Raw genomic sequence first — 23,759 nt, forward strand, 5'->3', positions numbered from 1 at the left:
CGGACATAATTATTTTGAAAGAACATTTATCATTTCATATGTGGTATTTGAATTGACTGTTCCATTTCAAGTATGTTATTCGAATTCGATGTTTCTTGTTTTCAATACTTATGACACGGTTAAATTCATTTATCTAGTCTTCATCTGGTTTTAAAATCTGTTTAACATGCATGGTACACATTAGGCACGTTAATTCTATATTAAAAAAAACCCTAATTTCGAACAGGAATCATCGATGCGATGCGCGTTGCATCAGATAATTACGATTTGCAAATAACTAAGAACATTGCATGGATATATATATATATATATATATATATATATATATATATATATATATAGCTTTGAAAAAATCGTGTTGAAAATTAAGCATTTTCCCCATTAGGACTAGCTACGAAAAAGAGGTGATTTGAAACAAATTTAGGTTCAAAAATAAACATTGATGACCGAGGATATCTTGCTAAAAAAGTTCATTTAAAAATGCCATGAGAACCTAATGCTTTTAGTGAGCAAATTACCAAGACAGATTTGAGAGTGCCAGGAAAAGAGGCAGTTCAAAGACCAAATTAGGAGTAAATCCAAGTGTGGTGAAGATCGATTAAACTAATTTTGATTAGCATGATTAGAAAAACTTAACATTGTCATTTGGTTGATGCCAAAGCTTCTAGTAGGGGTAGGACGGCCAAATTTATTTTTTTGTCAGCTAAATTATATATTCGGGTTTGTGATTCTAGCCTTTGCTGTATGATGCATGTCATTTTCTCATTTTCGTAATTGACCTCGTCAATATTTTATTTCTATTGTTCCATTTATCAGAATAGAATATAATACACATGTAAAAACGACAACCAAATACTTTCAAGTAGTTAATGATTTTTTTTTTAGGTTTTCTGAATCTGCTAAAATTTTTAGTGGCTATGGAACCATATTAGTAGCTGCATGGTGAAAAGCACAAAAGAAGGACTACAAATGAAATTCCTTCACATTATAAATCTCACGAATTACACCAGAAAATAAGTTTCTATAAATGTGACTTTCTCCTTCAATTAATAAATTTATATACCATACGTTAAAAAATGCATAAAAAATTAATATGTTAAAGAACATCAAGATAGCCTCCTCATATACTTTCAACACGTTAAAAATACCTTGCTTAAGACAAAATTGTAGTTCACACACACACACATATATATATATACAGAGTTTATCTATATAATGAGAAAGATAATAATGTAAACTTAAAAAAAATTAATTCCTCTGACACATCAGTAATTGGAAAAACCTTCTATTTATTATTCACAATTATCCTTTTAATGATGTATTATATGCAAGCTAAAAAGTACTTAATTGAAAATATAGAAATTAAGGTGTTTAATTGGAAAACGTAAATAGAGATGTTTTTTTTCCCAAAATATTCAATATCCAACCACATCAGTAATTCTGGTGAATTTTAGTTATTGTCCATCTTGTTAAATTAAACTTAATTATGGCCATTGATTAATATATTAATTTGTTTTCCCTTTTTTTTTAAGCTTATTTGTGAGGGGTGTAATGAATGGGAATAGGACCTTGACGTACATATTGTTTGACAAATTGGTGAATTTCCACTGCTTTCCATGCATGCTCGAGACCAAATACTAAACAAACACAGCTTATAAATGTTTTCTCTTTTTAAAGAATTCTTTACTACTGATCTCTAGCAACTTTTATATATACATATACATATATAAATGTGCATCCCAATTTAGTACTGACTAAAGTGTGGATTAATCAGATTAGACACCTAACGAGAACTTCAAAAAGCTCAAAAAGAGGAGATTGTCTTTCATGGAATTCGTGAAAAGTGGTACTGTGACATTCAAAACTTTAAAATCAAAGTACAACTGATAATCTCTGATTAAGCATCTCGGATCAAATGTTTTTATGGTCTTAAAAGGTTGTCAGGGTCATTTACATCATCAGGGACAATACAAAAAAGTTCCAATCAACTTATATCAACTGGGCAATATTTCTAGTACTGTTCCCAACTGTTCTGGCTTTGCTTTTCCTTTTTCGATGCATGCTCTCTTCAAAGGCATATGTGACTTCAAAGACCAGCAACAAAGAGGGTCTAAAATGGATAGCAAATCCTTCTCTCTTCCTTTTGGCTTCTGTCTTGATTTGCCCTTTGCAATAATATGTTTCACTCACTCAAAAAGTTTCTAACCAGTGAAATAAGGTAAAAAATCAAAAAGTGTATCAGCTGCTGGGACCTGAAATAAAAATTAAAGTTACACGAGGCTACTCATTATCACATGGTTTGTCACACAAACGTGTACATTGGCCCTTTGATATATATATGGTCCCCTCAACAATATACCCCAGGATTTGCTGGTATATGGCCCCCCATGTCAAAATCTTCATCATCCATCCACCCCCCCAAGTTCCCTTTTCTTTTCTTTTCCTTTTTTTTTTTTCTTTTTTACCTTCCTCCCTTTTTGAGATAGATTTGGAGGCAAAGGATTTGATGTCGGGAAAAACCAAGAAAAAAAGACTGGTGTGATCTCTGTGCATCAAAAAACTCACTAATTATGATGCTTTACAAATTACGATAAATTATTTGACAACGAATTGAAGAAGTACACTTCAGTAGTAAGACTATTCACCTACAATCAAGAGGTTATATGTCTGAATCATCAAGGGATAGGTGAAGAACTACTGTTAATCTTCTTTACGTGGAGAAAAGAGAAAACGATACATGACTCATGCCCTCATGCATAAGATTGATAAAATGCGTCACGTTTAACATTTAAGTGAAAGAGATAGTCGTTTTGAGACAAAGTTAAATTCATTAGATGATAAAGTGAAACAAACAAGAATTACCTCCAAGTTTGTTTTGCCAAGTAAAAGGCATAGCAAACTATGCCTCCGTGACACGTTGAGTTGATTGGAAAATCAAAGCCATATTAGGGAACAAAGACGCACAAAGGGATGCCACACCTTTGAGTGGCATTTTCTTAGAGGGCATAGTTTCGCATGTTAATCTTTCTTTCAACAACATCCAGATACTTTAATTTGAACAATGTTTTTCCAGAATTGACGGTGTTATGCCAATATATATAATAGGTTGTAAAATTAACATCTTGATCTTGTTGTAATTGCAAGAGTTTGTTCAGTTGTATAGTTTTCTAGTCGTAGTAGATATGTCAATTGTTGTCTATGCAGTCAACATCATTATCGTCTAGGCCAACAATTTTTGGCATCACTAGGTCAATTGTACTTAAAATAGACTATGATCAAGCTCCAAAAAACTAATTTTTTAAGCTCTAAAAGACTAAGGAATGGGGAACTGAAAAAGCAATAGCAGTAATATACAAGTGATCGAACCTCACCTTAAAAGCAGTAGTTGAAGTTGAAATTATGTGCTATGGAATCTCCCAAAAATTAGCCTACAATAGCTATACACCTCTCCAATGGAGACCCTTTAACCACAAAAAGAAGAGCAAAATTTGACCGGTTTTCCTACCTCCACTCGTCAACAAGTTCCATATTCTCCATTGCCCGAACAAATTTTTTAAGTATAATTATTGAAAGATGCATCTCTTCTAATAATATCGCTTGTTGCTTCAAAGATGTTGGTCAAATGCCAATTTCGAAAGGAATAAAGTGATCAAGCCATCCATTTGACAAACAGTTAAAAAAAAAAAAAAAAGGTGTCAAAGGAATGAGAATTTGACATTTAACCTTTCATTGATCAGTTCGAAAGTCAGCCCTTATTTTAGTGCTCCCATATTAGTGTAGCTCAATTAGTTGGTTGATTAAGACTTTGTTGAGGAATCAAACGCAAGTTAATTAAAGGGGTGACGTATTTGTTTATGGGAGCATTAAGCAAGCAGTATTATAATGATTGACTTTCTGCAAGCTGGCTATATTAATTCAGTTATTTTGTCATTGTCAACTATAGCTGATGTTCCAATTTTTATTTATAACAAGATACTATATATACCTGTCCAGTAGACTTATATATATATATATATATATGATCAGTTGGCAACATGGAAGTTGAATAAGTTGAATTATTAGCCATTCAAACCACAGATTCTTGTATCTTTAAATAATTTAGGAGTCCTATCTTGAGGTCCTTGACTGAAATATTAACTGATAAATCATGGATTGTAGCTAGGGTTGAAGTAAATTGAATTATTAGGGTCATTTGGTCTAACTATTAAATAATTAAATTAGGTAGACTATCATAGCAAGTGCTTAATTAATTGCAGATTTTCTAGAATACTATACAAGTGGATTAGATGGAAAGAAATGTGTTTTAAATCTTCTCTGAAAGTTTAACAAGAAATTATTGAACTATACATGACATCCCTACTAGTGGACGTGAGAGAGATTAGAGTACTGATTAATTGTGATTTAACTGTGTTTTATAATTCATCTCTAAGGTGATATATACATTGAACCCTCCATCCTGAACAATATTTTTAAGAGATACACATGTACTTTGAGATCTTCTTTGATATGGCACTATTAAACAAAGGAAGCAGCTTAATATATTTTAGGTGGATGAGAGAATTCTTCATTGAGTGTCATGTTAAGCCAACTTCAATTATTTTTGTAAGCTAACATCACAGCTCAAGCATTTGTTTTCTTAAAATTAGAAACTTAACGAATCTCACACTCAAACCATGCTAGCTAGCTATTAGTAAGAAGAAAAAGTCAGCAGAATAGTAGTTCAATTTAGCTACAGAATCCTCAAAAATTTAGCGAAACTCGATTAAATTTAGAGACAATATTGATGCCTTTGGCAATTATATGGCCGTCTGGTGCCCTTTTTGTGCCAAAAGGATTTAAATTTCTCTTTTAATTTCTTTGTGAAAAAAAAACATACAATTTACGCTAACATAAACTTATGAATACGCTTACTAGGCAAATAAGAATTCGTTTTAGACTATATATATATATAAAGAAAATGAGGAGGACCAGATAGGATTGGTGAACATTTCTAGAACAGGACCATGTATTTAATGGTTTAAACGTTAATCTAGAATGTTTTTTTTTGGTGCAATTTTGTTTTTCTTCGTGTAATTTTATGGCAAGAATGACAATGTTATTGATATTTTTATACTTTCCATAGAAATGTTCACGGGTTCTTGAAAAGATGGGCTCTTTCTGGTCTGGTTTTACGTAACAAGAATTAATATTACCGCCAACTATCAGTATATCGTAACATTACATAATCCTTGGTTAGTGGGAAGGTGCAACTATCAGTATTTGAGGATTTATCACAAACATTTTATACATGTCATCAACGTATAGATACAGTGTATAAAGCATGCAAAACCACAAACTAATCAACTAAGAAATACTGTTTTCTTAAGAAGATCAACTTGGAGATTCTACAAATCAAGAAAAAGGCTGTACTCCATATTTGTTAACCTACTAATTCCAGTTGTTAGGTCATAGAGATGGTTATAATGGACAAATCATGTTAGCTGGGGAAAAGTGTACACATATCAAGAAATGGCTATCGAGAAAACCCTAGTTTTTCCATTTTCTTAAACTTAACAAAGAAACACATATTACTGCTAGTAAGAAGTTTAAAAAGGTGCTTCACTATGTGATTTTTTTTTCTTTCACTATGTGATTTGAGACAAAGCACTAAAATACTCTTCATTCATATTTTTCTTAATAAGATATCATCATTTTAAGATATTACACTGCAACTAACTATTCTAAATTTTTAATTTTGACAACAACTTTCAATATGAGAAAAATCGCCAATGTATGTAAACTTTTCCAATGTATAAATATACCTAGACTCATAGAGCGTACAATTAAGCATAAAGTTCTTATACAAAATTATCATAATTTAAAGACTAAATCTTATATATACTGACAGTGCATACACTATCACCGTTGGATCCATGATATATGTGCAACAATTGAATTTGAAATTCAAGTTTTGCATAATTGTCATTCATCCAACGCTGACAGTGCATATACTGTTAGTATAGGAAAGATTAATCATAATTTAAAAGCGTTTAATTTGCAAAATTTTCGAAAACTGCGCCATAGACTGAATTTTGTTTTAAAAGTCTCACTTGTTAGTTTGTTATTAATATATTATCAATCATCTTGACTACCTATATGTACTTGTCCATCTTTTTGTAACATAGTGATGACAGTAAAAGCCCTTTTACTCTGGTAAATATATCCTATTCTTGGCCTGCATCAAATAAGAAATTGCGCAAAAATATTTTTTCCTTCTTATCCCTGGAAGGAATTCGTTTATGCCCCATTTCATTCTTATAGGACATAACTAGGCTTTTGTTATAGGAAGCACGTCTACCATCATTTCAACTGAAAAAGGAGAAATGAAAGAAAGCAAATGAAAGAGAAATTGCGTCCATATATATCCAGCCAGCGAGCCACTCATTTTTACTGTGCATAAAGCAAGTCAATTCTTGCAGTTGATTAGGGTCTTTTTATGGTCTCTTTTGAGACAATATTTAGTTAAATCAGTTAATGAGCATGCCCCAGTTGCTTTTTCTTGTGTATAACCAAAATTGGAGTCTCTGTCTCCTTTTTCTTGCTAAGGGAAATCCACACATTTTTTCTGTTAAAGCTTAAAATTGATAAGTAGGATGAACTCATGAAAGTGAACTTGAAGCATGTACCCTTTACCCATAAATCGAAATTCTGTAGCTAAAAAATTAACTTTTCCCTCTCCGGCCGCGCGCTAGGTCATTTTAGAGTGTAAAAGCTGGGCAAAGGAAAAGTTAACTTGGCAAGAAACTACAATTCTCCCATGGTAATATCATGTTAATTTGCTGCATATCAGATTATTTTTGCAAGGAGCTTTTTAAAGTGGGAATAGTTTGATAGTTGCAAATGCAGAGGAACAAATAGATATTACATGACACACGTCGAATTTGACACTTAAACATACTTTTTTAAAAAATAAAAATAAAAAATTACTAGAGTTATGTATCAGGAAAAATGTTCATAGCACGTATCAACGTAATAATTTGTAGCATATGCATAACATTTGTAGTCATGCAATTTAATTGGAAGGCTTAGTGTAAATTCTTTCCAAAGAAAAACAAAAACACTCAATGGAAATGATAATTTGAGAAGTAAAATTAGGAAAACTCACAAGTAAAATCGAGGAACTAGACTTACAGAAACCATGCAATTAATTGGGTAGAAAAATCAGTTAGATGGCTCGATGACAGAAGTCAAGAAGGAGCGGTGTGTAATGAGGACTAACAGAAGATAAAGACATAAAAGTCAATAAGCGGCACATTAACAGTAGTGAGAATGCATTCTCCCTTGCACACTTATAGCCGATTTAAATTGGATGGTCCCAATCTCTCTCATTCCAAGGAAGGATTTGCTCTTAAAAACAAAGGATTCTTCCTTGGTTGGGAGCTTTCAAAATCATGATTCTTGCCGGTTATTATGGGTCAGGTCTGCTTTACATAAAGAACATGTGGAAAGGTCTTTTTGTGGGGTTGAAGTGTCCATTTCTTCAAGCAAACAATCCCCAACTTAAATAAGGCTTCAACAGAGATTATACACAACATTCATCTGTATGTGCATGGCCATCTGCATTGTATAGTAGTACTTCTGTGATCTTGACATCAACTACATAATATTTCTCATGTCTATTTTTCAGACAATTAATGAGTAGTTGCCTTCTTTTGAAGTTGAATCCACATCGACCCAATTAACTACTTGTTTTTTTTGTTTTAAGCGTATCTCTTTGATACGCCTAATTCTTGCTCATTGCAAGATTCTTCTATTTTCATATCTTAGTTTTCTTTCTCATTAATGTTCCTTGTTTGGATTGCATTTTTCTAGATTTTTTGTAGAAAAATTACTGTAACGATTTGATATATGTAAGGTAAAAAAGTGATTGACAAATGTATTCGTGGAAAACGTAATAATTTTTCTTTAGAAAATTGCTGTCCAAACAAGGCCATTGTTTTCTTTTTTCTTTTAATTACTTTTTTTTTTTTTTGTGGAAAGAGATACAGGGGTGTGGTTGGAGGGGAGGGTGTAGGAAACAAGAAGTTAATACTATGGCTATAATCCTAATTTACATGGAATGCTTGCAATTACAATTATCGGCCTAAATCGGATTGACGTGAGTCATCAACTTTGAAAACCTAAAATCGATTTAAATAACTCGATTGAACGACCTAAATCGGACTGAGGTATTAACATAACTCTGCACAGAAGCCCTTGATCCTAAGTTAAATGATGCATGGAGTTACAAAGCACACTAAGACAAGTGCTAAATGGATATATAGAAGTCCACGATTACGTCCCATATTGATATTAATACCTTAGGGATTATGATCAAGTCAGACTTAAAACATAAGCACACTATTATTCAGTACATTACTTGGCTTCAACTGTTAAGTAAATAGTGGAATGATTCCTTAGACAAATTTAGCTGGACATGACCAAATCTCAAACTAAACGTTAAGGGCAGACTGAATCTTGATTTACCACTAGAAATAAATATCTAGGGAATCATTTATGTGTATGTATCTCATCTTTGGGCAGACATGCATGAAAGTATTATTTGCCAGCTTGTGCAATGTATTTTCTTGTTCTTGTTCATTATTTGATGTCTGCATTTTGGATACACCAGTTCACTTTGGAATATTGTGGCTTTTAAGTTCATGCACCAGGTATAAAGTGTTCAGTTTTTTGGTATCTTGATTAGTAAACAAGAAGATATACACTATCCCAATGCTAAATAATTAAGTAAACCTATTTTGATGAGCACAGTTTTTATTTGGGAGCATAGCTAGAGGAAGCTGTCTTTTGTGTTTGTTTTTGAATATTTTGGTACTATGTGTTACCCCACTCCAATACAATCACTGTTGCATGCCCTTAAGAAGAGCTGTTTGGGCATGTGCTATTGTCCCTCAGAAGTTCCCTAAGGCATTCATTCTTTTTGTCCTCCCAATTAATCTAATTGTGGATTTGGTCTTAAACAGATGAGTTAACAACTCCTAAACCAACTTTTCGAAGCCTAATAAACATGATTAACAATCTGCGATCAAGGTCTTCTTCATCTTAAACGAGGATCCATTAGGCAGATTATGGGTCGTTTGTGGTTAAAATCGATTTCTACGTTTCGATTTTTTAAAGTCAATGGTCCTTATGTTATTGTGTCATGGATAATCAGAGTTCCAAAAAGAAATATAATTTGTAATTAGACCATTAACTCCAAAATCAAAGTTCCAAATTTTTTTTAAAAAAATAATTTTTTTAGAAACTAATTTTCCTCTTGATTTATTAGAATGTTACTCTATTGAGAATTTTAGTTCAAGAAAAAATTGATTATCAGTTTTTCTAGTACTTGAGAATACTTCCCGTTTGGATTGCATTTTCTAGGGAATTTTTTTGGAAAATTACTACTGTCCCTTTTAAAGATATAATATATGTGAAATAAAAAGATGATTGAAAAATATATAGAAAAAGTATTCACGTAAAACACAAAAAAATGACAGTCCATGCAAGGTTTGGCATGCAGTTTATAGGATTTAGGTCTGTGACTTACACACTTTTGTTGGTCTAATGACCTGTCTTCACCACAGGTCCGAAAAGCAATGGGCCCTGGTCGTGCCGAATAGGTCCTCCACAGACCAAACATGGATTTGCCAAGATGACCCATCTGCATTTAATTTACGAATCAGATAAACCACAGGCCCAGTTTCAGACTTAGTCAGCCATGGGCTAGAATGCATGTCTGCCCAACTACGTCATTCAGAACAATTTAGAGAAATTTGACCATTTTTGCTGATTTTTTGAAGTGAATAACACTTGGAGCTATGGATGAGTTTAAGTATTTACTTGTAAGTCGGCCTCAAATCGATCATGTATGTACACATAGAAACAATTAACAAGCAACCGATCGTTGTTATTAGCAAATTTGATGGGATAGTGAACGTCTCTATTTTTTTTTTTTTTTGATATTTGAAAAAAGAGGACCAATCTTTATTCTTCATTAACCCCTAAATATCTTGTTTTTCTGTTTTTTTTTTTAAAAAAAGAAAACCACAAAAGCGATGTTGTTGGTCGATGTGCTTGATTTTAGTTGGCATTATATTCTGAGAAGAAAATATAGTCGTCGGAATTGTGGAGTTTGGAATGCACATTTTGATCATCAATAAAAGGTGCCATTTCTCGGAAAAGGAAGAGTTTGTTCCAAGCAAATGGCAAAAGCAGTCATTAGTCTAAATAGAATTCTTTGTTTTGGTCACTAAATTTTATATATATATATATATGGTCACTCAATTAATAATTTACATTTTTAGTTACTCAACTAATGAATTTTCAGTCGCAAAACGAAAGTTTTAAATTGTTGAATGACAATTTTGGATAAATAAAAAGTTTAGTGGTCAAATAAGAAATTTCAAATAATTTAGTGACAATATGCCGTAAGAAAAAAAAGGCAAACTAACACAGCAAGTTCATTATTTAATCACAATAAATTAACAAGAAAAATTATATTATTTTATTATAAGAAAATATCACATTATCAATTTCATATTACATGTATATAATTATATTATATTATGTAGTGTGTGTGTGTGTGTAATAAAAAGCAGGGGATAAGACGGGGTATCCTCCCCTGCCACTTGTCCGGTTTAAAAGTGAGGGGAGAAAAACTTCCCTTGTCCTCGCCCCCCTTCGCTCCACATTTTCTCTTGTCCCATTGAGCCCTGTAGGTATCCGCCTTTATTGCCATCTCTATATTTTATGTAGTATATAGTTCTTATTTGATTTACTAAAAAATATTTAAAATTTCTTCCAAATTTGATATTCTTAAAACCTTAAAACGTTAAGCATATCATATCCATTTCTAATTTTGATATTAAGAGCACCACCTTTTTATTCTTTTAGCCGATTGTGAGATCATCTTCAAACCTAGTTATAGTTGACCATTTTGAATTTTGTTCTCAATTTTGTTATAAAACAGGGCTAATTCCTTTGTTTATTGTTGGAAAAATAAAAAATCCTAGGAATACTGATCTGATATAAAACTATACCCGTCGGGCTGATTCTTCCTTTCGGGAAGGGAGGATTAGGGAAATCCTATTGATTGCAGCTTTCTCCAGACCCCCCGGAAAGACATGAAAAAAAACGGCTCGAATGATACGATCCCTCCGTCACCCCAGAATGAAAGGGGTGATCTCGTAGTTCTTGGTCTGTGAAGATGCGTTGTTAGGTGCTCCATTTTTTCCCATTGAGGCCGAACCTAAACCTGTGCTCGAGAGATAGCTGTCCATACACTGATAAGGGATGTATGGATTCTCGAGATGAGAGGAGCCACGTTGGTCCCCCCGGACCGCCCGGATCCCACGAGTGAATCGAAAGTTCGGCAGCCAAAGCAAATTTTTTTTTAAAATTATTGGGTTGCTGGGTTGATTAGGCCTTGCAGCCAGCTGGGAATTTTCGTGAAAGGCTGCCGGGAGGTAAGCCTAACAGCCTGCTTGAAAATTTTTTAAAATTGTTGGGCTACCGAGCTTATTGTACCCAACGGCCAATTCCAAATCAAATGGTCAGTTAGAAACCACCCACAAACGTGCTCGCTTCCAATGCCACATCAAATGGTCATAGTTAGAAATTTTTATGGGATAATTTCAAAAACCTCCTTTGAGGTTTCTGATTGTTTCACTTAGCATCTTCAAACTTTAAAAAATCTCACTTCCCCTGCTTTAAACTTTTTGTAATATTTAAAATATATTTCAAAATATAATATTAAAAATCTCATTTTGGGAGAGAGAATATAATTTCATTTCAAATTTGCCCTTTTCTTGTGATTTCTTAATTATCATAATACACCAAATTTATTGCTTAAATTTTATAAATTGATCGATATAGTTTTTTAATGAAAATTTAATATTTGATAATAGGATAAAAAAACTTTTTAACAATTTTTGTGTCATTGGTTCGAACAAAAAAGTTAAATTACTTAAAATTATGAATGATTTACAATACTTTTAAAAATAACTTGCAATAATTTATAACCATAAGAATACCTTTTGGGACTAACTAAAAAAAATAACAAGAAGTTTATATATAAATTTTAACATGTTGTATCTTTTTAGTTGTCAAGCCATTGATTTAGACAAAAAAAATTTAAAAATTCAAAAATATGTAAATGATTTATAAATTAACTCAAAACACTTTACAATAAAGAAAAATATTATCTTTGTAACTTGCAAATACTTCAATAAAGTATTAAATATATAATCTTGGCATTTTAAAAAACTATATTTTGTCACATCAGAATAAATAATATCAACAACAATAATATCAGCAACAAAAAATTTGTTTTATGTCATCAACAATAATATCAACAAGTTTAAAATTTTCTTTTTTTGTTGCTGATATTATTTATTTTGATGTAACAAAATATAATTTTTTTTAAATGCCAAGAATATATATCTAAAACTTTATTGAAGTTTTGTCTAAATCGATGGCTCGACAACTAAAAAGATACATGTTAAAATTTATATATAAACTTGTTTTATTTTTTTTCAACTTAGTCGAAAAAGGTATTTTCATAGTTATAAATTATTGCAAGTTATTTTTAAGAGTACTGTAAATCATTTATAATTTTAAGTAATTAACTTTTTTGTCCGAACCAATGACACAAAAATTGTTAAAGAGTTTTTTTATCCTGTTATCAAATATTAAATTTTCATTAAAGAACTATGTCGATCAATTTATAAAACTTAAGCAATAAATTTGGTGTATTATGACAATTAAGAAATCACAAGAAAATGGCAAATTTGAAATGAAATTGTATTCTCTCTCCCAAAATGAGATTTTTAATATTATATTTTGAAATATATTTTAAATATTACAAAAAGTTTAAAGTAGAAGAACCAAATGAGATTTTTTAAAGTTTGAGGATACTAAGTGAAACTTTCAAAAACCTCCCTTGAGGTTTTTGAAATTATCCCATCTTTTTTTTTTGTCAACGATACATTTGTATAATCTATTCTATCCTAATCTAGGGGGAGGGGGAGGGGAGTCTAAAGAGACTGTGATAGGGTATTAGTGGGTATACAGACCCAACTAAATCAAGAGAGTGTTCTGGCACAACCTTTAAATTTTTTTTACTGCAGGTGAGGGTTCAAACCTCACCTACAGTCCAAGAAGGGACTTAAGCCCCTCCCTGATGGCCACTGAGCCATTAGCCCAGTGGTTAAATTATCCCATCAAAATTTCTAGATTTGACCATTTGGTATTGGAAGCAAGCTAATTGTACGTTTGGGGACAGGAGAATGTTAGGAAGGTTTCTATTTTGCTGCCGGGCACAGTAGCCAGCTAATTGTACGTTTGGGGGCAGGAGAACGTTAGAAAGGTTTACTGTATCCGGCAGCCCAACAATTTTTTTTAAAAAAAATTTCAAGTGGCTAACAATCGGGTAGCCTTTCAGGAAAATTCCAGTTGGCTGTCGGGCCTAGTCAGCCGGGTATCTCAATGGTCTGAAAAAAAAAAATTGCCTTGGCTGTCTGGTTGAATCAACTCGGCAGGCATAATTTTATACCACTTTAGTAGTTTTATACCACCTTCCTGTCAGGTCAACATTCCTGTGTTTTTTATTTTTTCAGCAATATACAAAGAAATTAGCCATAAAGACTCTATTTAAGTTATTTTTAAAAAGTGCATACAAACAAAAAAAAATTTTTTTTGGGTGAAAAAGTTAGGTGGACGACGTGCCGTCAAGTAGCCACTGAACTGCTACTTCGAGCTTCACAGTCACTTTCTTGAAGTTGTCTTCTAAGGAAGCCATGGCAATGAATCCAAAGCTCCTCTTGACTGCTACAGCACTTGCAGTTCTCTCAGTCATCTGGGCCTTCGGCACAACCAGTAATATGTTAAGACCACCAGCGATAGAGGGCTCCCGTGATTTGCTGCATAAAGCAGACACAGTTAATCTAACAGGTGCAGTTGGGCCAGAAAGTCTTGCTTTTGACCCCAATGGAGAAGGTCCCTACACTGGTGTGGCTGATGGTCGGATTCTCAAGTGGCAAGGCCATCAACTTGGCTGGGTTGATTTTGCAGTCACCTCCTCTCAAAGGTGGAAAACCTTTTGTTGGCATGTCGTAGAATTTGTTATGGTCTTTTGGACAGGTTTTGAGCTCCTTTTAGTATTCTTGTTGGCCTAGCATTTCTTGCTTATTTGTTTCTTTTACTAATTGATTAGAAGGGAGGACTTATTTTTTGTTTATGCCTGCATTAAATAACCACAGGACTACTATTGTTTACAACATATGGTCTCATATTTGTGGTCCTTTCCTAAGCAGAGTAATTGCTATTATGATAACTTACATTCATTCTATTTTCTAAAATTAGCCTTTTCGAGCTCGCATGTTCGATAGGGAGAGGATTCTCAACCATTGTAAGGTGCAATTGCACCAAAGAATTCATGGTTGGGATACTCCCAATTGAAAATTGTGTGGTTTAGGTTGACAGTTGGAAAGATTATGAAGATGTGATTGGACCTCGACTGAGCAATGTGACTTTAGTTTCTACATTGTCTAGTGCGATTAGAACTGGTAATTGTTGAGGCCTTTGAATCCTGTTTGACAACACTACAAGACTGTCAAGGATTGTAGTTGAGTTTCACAAGGGTTACATCCCATGGTCAATACAATGGAGTTTTTCCTAGGGTTATTATAGGTTGGAGGGATTGGAGTCTAGGAGTGTCTCACCCTGGCTAGTGAGTGCAGAAATTCTGGCAGGATTTGTTGTAGTACCAAGTTGCTAATGTAAAGGGACTATTTAGGCCATGCCCTGGTAGATAGCTCTTTGCTAGTGGCCTACTTCTACCATTATAACGGATAAAGAAGAAGAGTTTACGTTTTGTAAAAGCTAACAGTGAACAAAATCGTGGTGGATTTAGTTTATAATGTATGAATATAACATATAATCAACATTTTACATGCAACGACCACATTTTTTCAAGTACTTTGCTTTTTTTTTTTTAAAATATTGTAAGTGGAAGGGCTCAAACCCAGAATCTTTCACTTACACTCCCTTTCCCTAATGGAGTACTTTGCTTGCATATAGATATCTTTAGAACCTTGTTTATTGCCAAGAGAATAGGAAATGAAAAAACGAACACCTCCATTTCCCGTACATCAAGATTTGCATTGTACATGTTAATGGAGTCTTTATGTTTCTTCAGTATGTCCTTATTCAAACCCTCGAAATGACAGCAAATACTATCATTTTAATGCATTTGATCATTTCTGTTATACAATTCAGTTTGAAACATTTAATCTTATTGCTATGTTACAACTTTCAGGGAACAATTGATTTGAGGATAACAAAAGTATTTTAATTGTTCATGAACTTTTCCATATTATTTTGTTGTTGAAGATTATTTTTGTCTCTAGTTTTGTCATAAGTGCATCCAAATGTTGCAAAGCTTCAATTTCAACTTGACCAAATTTATGATCATGAAGGATCTGCATGCTTGTTTCGACATTTGAAATCTTCTGGTCTTGAATAAAGTTATGGGAGAGTTGTGAAATCATTATCTGTCAAGGCCCAAAAATAAATCATGGTGATTTATCAGACCTTGGGCTGTGACAACATCATGTAGAGCTGAGGATCCTAGAGTTGCACTCCACCACTTATAGAGATCAGTTCTATGAAAGACCCCTAAATGTGAGGTTAAATTCACAATGAGGTGATCCAGGAGAAAGAGTAGCTAGCAAGCAGATAAAGGGCCTGCTCTGTCCCCATTGTTCTAATTTCCCACTAGTCCTTAACTTGTATTATGGAGCTTTCCAATAAGCATTTTTTTAAAATCTAACAAGATGTTTGACATCTCATTCTAAAGGAAGGAGTGTTTTCATCCATTTGCGCCGGATATGGAGCATATATGTGGGAGGCCTTTAGGACTTCGGTTTGATCGGAAGAATGGGGATCTATATATTGCTGATGCCTATTTGGGCCTCCAAGTGGTAGGGCCAACTGGAGGCTTAGCTACTCCAATGGTGACAGAGGTTGAAGGTGCTGTTCTACGCTTCACCAATGACATGGACATTGACGAGCATGAAGATGTCATTTACTTCACAGACACAAGCACAGTATTCCAGCGAAGGTAATTTTACTTATACTTCACAAACTCTTGCATTGTTGGAGTTAGTCGCAGACTAAAACTGGAAGCAATTAGCTAAACTCCTTGAAATGGGCAGTCTAAAGTATAAATGATTTAATACAGTGCAAGTTGAACATAATTTTCAATTATAATCCCTGTTGGTCATTTGCTATATTCCTGGATAACTCAGAATCTTATACATGCATACTTAGTACAAGCAAAGCAAGTAGTTCCATCTCAGAGTGTTCATTTTGTTTTACATTTCTAAAGAGTAGTTTGGGACATTGTATTGCATTATTTGTGAAGACAAAAATGATCAAGATTTTAGATGTAGGCTCAAGGTTAGTGAAGTGGTTATACTTACAAGCTAGGCCCCTAATAGAGTTGACTGTATTTTTGCAAATAATACTTTGCGGGTATAGAGGAAAGAGTGTACTTGTGTGACACCTTCTCTATAATCATATGCATCTTGGGGATATGCTGAATAAGGGATTAAACTACACTAATATATTGCTGTTTCTTTTGGAATGCAGGCAGGTGCTTGAACACTTAGATTGATAAAATATAGTCTTTGATGACCTATTTGTTATCTCTGATGCTTCTAAATGTTCATGTTCATTTAGAATATCATGTACTCTATAATTTAGCGCTGGGGAGATAGCTAAGGAATGTGACCTCTTGCTTTAGGCAATGGTGTTGACTTAATTATGCGAAAGTTGCTTCTTTATGCATTGCAACTGAAACAACTGGTTCTGAAATAATTACTTGTGGCTAGTTTTGGGGAATATGAACTGCCGGTACTTGCAGACAATATTAGAAGGAGGGAGATGGCAGTACTCATTGTCTATAGATATATGGCTTAGATTTCAGTTTTGCCTTTGGATGCTATTCTATCATCAAGCTATCTGCTCAAATTGAACGTGGTAAACTCCTTTGTTTGCTCCAATCAAGCAGCACTGTAATTAGTTTTACAGATAGTCCTCTTAGATCAGTTTTGACTTTGGTGCTATTCTATGATCAAGCTATCTGGTCAAACTGAATATAGATGACTCGTTTGGCTGAACTTATTCTACTTCTGGAGCACCTAAAATGCAAAAGAGATTAGAAACACTGTTCATGCTTCTGTGAAAAACTACATATCATGAGACAAGATGCATAGTAAGAGACACTTCAATTAAAGCTATTCTGGGTTTCCAATCGGTTGTTCTTAGGCACTGAGCAACTCTGTTTTCATCTGGCAAACTTAATCCAGGTACTAGTAACTGAATAGTTAGTAATTTAACTATCCTATATTAATGTTTAGTCATTTACCTTGTTTTTGGCAAAATACCTGACCACAACTGGTGCTATAGTTTGCCTAATTGCATTGACCACATCTGGTGCTGTAGTTAATTCATATCCATTATTAGGCAAAGATGTAGATAAGATGGCAGCCTGGAGGAAAATTGACTGATTTAGTTGTTTGGCCTTCTTTATTTTCTTTTAAATATTCTTATCCGACTAAGGCACTGCTGTTGATTATGCTTAAATATGTACATTCCATGACACCAAATTTGACATCATCTGATTAATTAGTCTTGTACTGCTTCATTTTTTATGTTGTTTTAGGCAATTTATATCGTCAGTCTTGAGCGCAGACAGGACAGGAAGACTGATGAAATATGATAAATCCACCAAAGAAGTAAATATTTTGCTTCGGGGACTTGCTTTTGCTAATGGTGTGTCTCTAAGCAAAGATCAGTCCTTTGTGCTTGTGGCTGAATCCACTACTTGTAGAATAGTGAGATTCTGGCTTCGAGGGCCTAATGCAGGAAAACATGATACTTTTACTGAGCTACCAGGATTTCCAGACAATATTAGAAGGAATTCGAAAGGAGAGTTTTGGGTGGCTTTGCATGCAAAGACTGGACTTCTCATAAAGTGGGTCATTGCCAATTCTTGGTCTGGGAAGACTTTGTTAAAGCTTCCCTTAAGCTTCAAGCAACTGCACCATTTTTTAGTAGGAGGGCAGGCTCACGCAACAGCAATAAAGCTTAGTGAGGAGGGTGAAGTTTTGGAAGTCTTGGAAGATCTTGATGGGAAGACCCTGAGGTTTATCAGCGAAGTTGAGGAGAGAAATGGGAAGTTGTGGATTGGATCTGTTTTGATGCCTTTTATTGGAATCTACAATTTGGACTAAGGAAACAACGGGTTCATTGCCTTGCACTAAAATCCCAGAATACGATGGACATTCTCCTGTTTTTCATATTCCTTTGGGGCTTAGAATGCCCCGGGGGCCAGACCTGCACTGCCTATTGTAGTAAATCTCATTAAGTACATGTTGGAGTATTTTGATAAAATAGTTAAATTCTCAGTTAAAGGTGTAAGTTACAATGAAAATAAATTGGTGATATTTTCTGCAATGTATAGGTGTTTGAGTGGTTTTGACTAAAGACTTATTATATGAAATTATGGCTTCATATAATAAGTTTTTATAACTTACAATACAAATTTGAATGTGTTTTGAATGGCCAATAATTTCAGCATTTACTTGGTGTCTTATTAGTAGTGTAGGTTATGTTTGTCTAATTTTCCTTCACCTATAAACATGCATAGTTGAGATAGAAAAAGGTGAAACAACTTATGTTTTGTAAGCTACAATTCATAACAGAAAAAATATCTACTACTCTGTCATTTTCTATCGCAAAGAAAAATCAGTGTTAGTGGAGCTATACTCTCTTAGTTGTGCAGACTAATGAGAGTGACAACAAGTGTGGTTGGGCTGTTGTATTTTGGGGGTGACAAGCCGAAGATTCTGCTGCACCGGAATTGATTGTTCCGTAGAGGCTTAAATCATCTTAAAGAAAGCAAGATATCCGTGCCTTAGCGCTTCACATTTGTGCATTATTATATTATTATTTTAACTATTTTATTATTATTATAACTATTGTTAATTTTTCTATTTAACATTTGTATTTTTATTCTAGCAGAACAACAGTATATACCTTTACTCAAAAATTTAATTCTTTTGACATCTTCTGATGTATATGCCTTCTAGGTCCTTTGGCATATGAATGGTGTCTGCACTGCGAAGACCCTGCATTCTTTAACTATAGCTGCTATTGACTCTAGACTTGGTTCCTCTGAACCTCTGCTTCTTCTCACGCCTTATTTTTAATGATTTTAAGGTTTTGTTCTGAGTTCTTATATGAGTGGCCGGTTCATGATCACATATATATTACCTCGAATCATGTAACTTAACGTTATATTTTGCAAAAGAAAAGGGCAAGGCAATAAGACTAGAAAGCCTAGTAAAGAAGGTAGTTTTTGGTGGTCTAAACTCCACAGGATGCATTCAGGAAAAAAATGGTGGTACATTGAAATGAAAATCAGCAGCGAGCTCCATGTTAACTTTATTCATCAGAGATCGTGATTTTTATTCTGGGCAATGGCTGCGTTTGGCTTCATGGCGCTTGAAGTTCAACTTGGTTGCTCATTTTTTTTTTTTAACAGGTACTTATTCGAGAATGCTGTAGTATTCCATTTTTCTTGATATCCTTGGTAAAGAACCACTAAATTACTAGTGACACGGTTCAAATATATGCTGTGCAGATTAAATGATTCACCTTTACTGAACAATATGCATGCTGGTTTTCTGTTACATGACATTATTAGTTGCTCAATATCTAGTCCTGGACCATAATTTTTCTTTCGAAAATTCATTTCAACCAATTTGCTAGCTCTGGGGGCTAGGACCTAGGGCTCGGCTAAGACCCTCCCCAAATTCCGGGCCTCGGCATCTTGGACCGAAAAGTTGCGTTTCGAAATGATAGATTTGAAATCTATTCTATTGATATGATTGATGTGACTCACGCCGCTTGATACGTGAGTCGTTTAATATGATAAAAATAGCAATTTATATGTAACAACGTTACGGATTCTTATAAGATCATCGTGACAACCTGATTGCCCACAAACAATACTTGTTCCAAAGATTATATATACTACTACACTCTTATCCATTCAGGTAACGGATTACTCCTACCTGCAACTCCCGAATTTTGTTCAACTCTCTTACATTCGTTTATCAGAGCTACAATAGGGGACAAGCCTCAGCTCCTTCACTATCTTCTTCTGTTGCTGTAGTTGCAGGCAAGCAGTTCGGCTTAACCGAATCATGCCTGCACACTAGCCAAGTATATGACATCAATTGGGATGCTATCAACTTAGATTTGTCTACATTTTGGGTCTATACTATACATGCAGCTCAAGTTTCGGTTCTTGCCTGTCTGTTGCTCAAACAATATCTTTCCAAAGTAAGATTTCATCAGTGATATCTAAAATGCACCCTTTTCTTTAACCCATGTATGAGCTAATTAAGAGAGTTACTATCATAATCAATTTCTTAAACAGAAAATTAACGATGCAACAATAACCATAATCTGTCTGATGGAAGTACATTGGCTTTGATCCGTGGGGTGGGACTAAAGAGGCTATCGAGAAAACATGGGCCATTTGTTGGAAGTTAACATCATGGACTGAATTCAGAGAAGGGCTTATTGTACTTCACCTAGTCCATTATGCTTTTCTCTTTCAAGTTTGAAAATGAACTAAAAATGCTTTGATTAATTGCTTTATGTTAACTAATATAAAACTGACCAATGATTTTGACATTCCACAATTACATTCATCCTTTCAGTACTCCTCTCTTCATTTTAATTAACCAAAATGACATAAATGCTCAAGAAACTTTACTTTTTAACAAATTGAATGCCAAAAAAGCTTAGGTACAGGACCATAATAATTTACACTTTTTTTTTTAAGTGGGAGATTTTGTATTCAAGATCTCCTATTTACAATCCTTCTTACCTTACCGTCCAACTAACCCCTCCCTAAACATAATAATTTACAGTGACTGTCTTGAATTGTAATTTTAAAAGAACATGCAATTTATCTCGAATATTCACTAATAGAACTTCTAGAATAATTTGTTTTTAAGTACTTATTACATTTCTTTCAAAAATAAAAGTTACATTGTAAGGTGAGAAATACATAGACTATTATACCTTTTGAGCTCAAAAAACTTTTTTTTCGATTACAATTATGATTTATTACTCTAAGAAATTGTAATATATTAGCTATAAAATATTTAGGGTTACTTGCAATCAAAATCTTCTTGCACACCCTTCAAATCTTATTTAGCTCAAATGATAAGCATGTGTAGGAGGAAAAAATGCATAGTAAGGGTGTACGAGAAATCATAATCTGTAAAGATATTTCACAAATGAGGGGCTGCACCGATATTGGTTTGCCGAGTTCTCATATTCCATGAAGTGTAACTTTGTATTCGATAATTACTACTTAAAAATTTCTTCTGATGCCTCCATTTTAATGTGTATTAAGGAAATTTATGAAAGCATGAAAGAGGAAAATAAAAATCCAGTAAAGAAGTAACAGTACGACTAGGGGACTTGCTTTTGTCAATGATGTACTGGCCAAAACCACCACATATGTTGAATGATGAGATACTAGCTTGGAAGCCCTAATGCTGGAAAACATGATATCTTCCATGAGCAACCTGGATTTCCAAACTATATTAGATGGAACTCATAAGTGAAGCTGTGGGTTGGATCAGTTATGGATACCTATCTTGCATGATTGAACTTACCACTTGGACTGCAGAACCCTGCTGTAAATTGTAATTGCTTTTATAGTTTGCTTTGCGCCCTCTCTGTCCCAAGATGGCAAGTTTTTCTTCTTCTTCACATGCATATACAATAAATATTGCTTGCAGCTTTTCATCAAACATTAATCAAATGACTTTATTCCTTGTTTTGTGTTTCTTCTAGGAACTTGGCCCTCCTTGATGTTCATGTCATTGTCTTTTTGATAATACATAGATTTTGTTCTTATTTTGTGTGGCCTAAAGCGGCCATGAAGTCGTTATTGTCTAGGGTAGTGAATTCCCATTAGTTCTCATGTGGAACATCAAGAATTAAGTCTCATTGAAGTAGTGTCGTGTACGATCTGATGGCTTTTCTGTGCTAGCTAGGTCCTTTGATCAACAAATGTAGCACTATTTAAACTGTTTATTTATTTTATGCATCTTTTATTTTCAAAAAACAAAAAATGCAGCACTTTGATTTATCAATCCATGGCTTTGGTTGGATACGATTATTATACTTTTTAAAAAATTTGATATATACTTATGGATCAAATTATATTTATGCATTAAGTTGGTATACATAGATAAAATTTACATGTAAAAGAAAGTTATATGATGGTTTATCAAATCATGTAAGAAATACAACTATACAACCATACAAAATTACCAATCGTGGTCCACATTCTTCAAGTATATCTCCTCAGTTGATTTCAAGCATAACTCCTCAGTTATTGCCGGACAGATGTTAGTCCCGTAGACTCGATCTGCATTGTTGCAGTTGGAACTGGGAAGCTAAGAAGACCATACGGTGTCCAGTGGTCCATAATCCTTGATACAGGGAAACTATACAGGAAAAGATAGCCATGTGTTGAATCTGAGGTTGAAACAAAAATTTCATCATGGCCAGAGTTAGAGGGAGTGACCACAAGCTCCAAAAGTCCTAGAAAATTAGGGTTCTTCCCCTGTAAGGAAATTGATGAAAATTTTCAGATATTTGATTTATAAACTAAAACATTTGCCCCAACAAAGTTTGCATGTGGATAAAGTTCGCCTCATAGATATTCTTCCTCAGTCTTTGAATTTTGTGCATTGAACACCATGTATAGATATCCAATCTTTCAGTGAATTAGCATGAGAGAGCATGAGATTGGCTATGAAGGATGCATATATTTGGCAGCTGGTACACTTCTTGTTTGCATATGATATTGTAGCTTATCAATTTGTCATTCTTGTCATGTGTGCTTTCTCCACATTTTGTGTATCCGACAATTCGCACGATGACTAGCCTTGCAAAAGTGCAAGAAGAGAAATCTACGGAGGATATTGAGGAATTTGGGCTCAGTATTTGGCGACTATGGGGCATCTGAGGACACAAGCTTTAAAATTTGCTCAACTACTTCATATAATCTTGTTTCCCTGTTGGACTAAATGAGTAATTCAGTATGTTTACCCATTCCATTTCCTCATTGGCATATCTTAAACTGAACACTTTTAACAAATTCCATTCTGGATTCTTTATTAAATTTCAAGATTCAAAGAGAATCTGATGTAACGTTTCAGATTTGATGTCACAAGTAACACTAAAGGTCACCTGGAGAAGCATTTACACAGACTATTTGGAGTGCAAATCTCAATCAGTTTCCCATCAGAAAATCAACACCAAGTAAGAAGCTGATTTTTTCTCTTTTTTTTTTTGATGTGAATATCAAAATTTAATACACAAGAAATTATGTAGTTCTTCAGATTAATTAACGTGATGCTTGACAATAATGTTTTGCCACCAAACGGCAATAGCCTTTCTACTACTGCCATGTAATCTTGCCTTGACTATCAATCACTGTCTAAATTTCTTAATAAAAACTTCTGGGGTCATACTTAATTATTAACTTAGTATTCCCCCTCAGAAGTAGTACTTTTCTTTAAGAATAAAATTTCATTCACAAATCAATATCTTCGTAACGAATCGTGGGGTAAGAC

General features: G+C 33.9%; 1 protein-coding gene and 1 long non-coding RNA gene across 2 annotated transcripts; one reads left to right on the forward strand and one right to left on the reverse strand.

The window, feature by feature from the left end:
• Window positions 1-13,662: 13,662 nt before the first annotated feature.
• On the forward strand, window positions 13,663-18,663 carry LOC113697149 (protein STRICTOSIDINE SYNTHASE-LIKE 10). The gene is made up of 3 exons (XM_027216627.2): window positions 13,663-14,107; window positions 15,878-16,141; window positions 17,747-18,663. Exons 1-3 carry the CDS (start codon window positions 13,818-13,820, stop codon window positions 18,315-18,317), a joined length of 1,125 nt encoding a protein of 374 aa, XP_027072428.1. The 5' UTR covers window positions 13,663-13,817; the 3' UTR covers window positions 18,318-18,663.
• Window positions 18,664-21,366: 2,703 nt separating this feature from the next.
• Window positions 21,367-21,950, reverse strand: LOC113695301 (uncharacterized). Its single transcript, XR_003449559.2, has 2 exons — window positions 21,786-21,950; window positions 21,367-21,695 (listed from the first exon to the last, which is right to left on the reverse strand). It is a non-coding gene; the product is annotated as an uncharacterized lncRNA (long non-coding RNA).
• Between the last annotated feature and the right edge of the window lie 1,809 nt (window positions 21,951-23,759).

The sequence above is a fragment of the Coffea arabica genome, chromosome 6e, assembly GCF_036785885.1.
Source record: "Coffea arabica cultivar ET-39 chromosome 6e, Coffea Arabica ET-39 HiFi, whole genome shotgun sequence".
Taxonomy (NCBI): domain Eukaryota; kingdom Viridiplantae; phylum Streptophyta; class Magnoliopsida; order Gentianales; family Rubiaceae; genus Coffea; species Coffea arabica.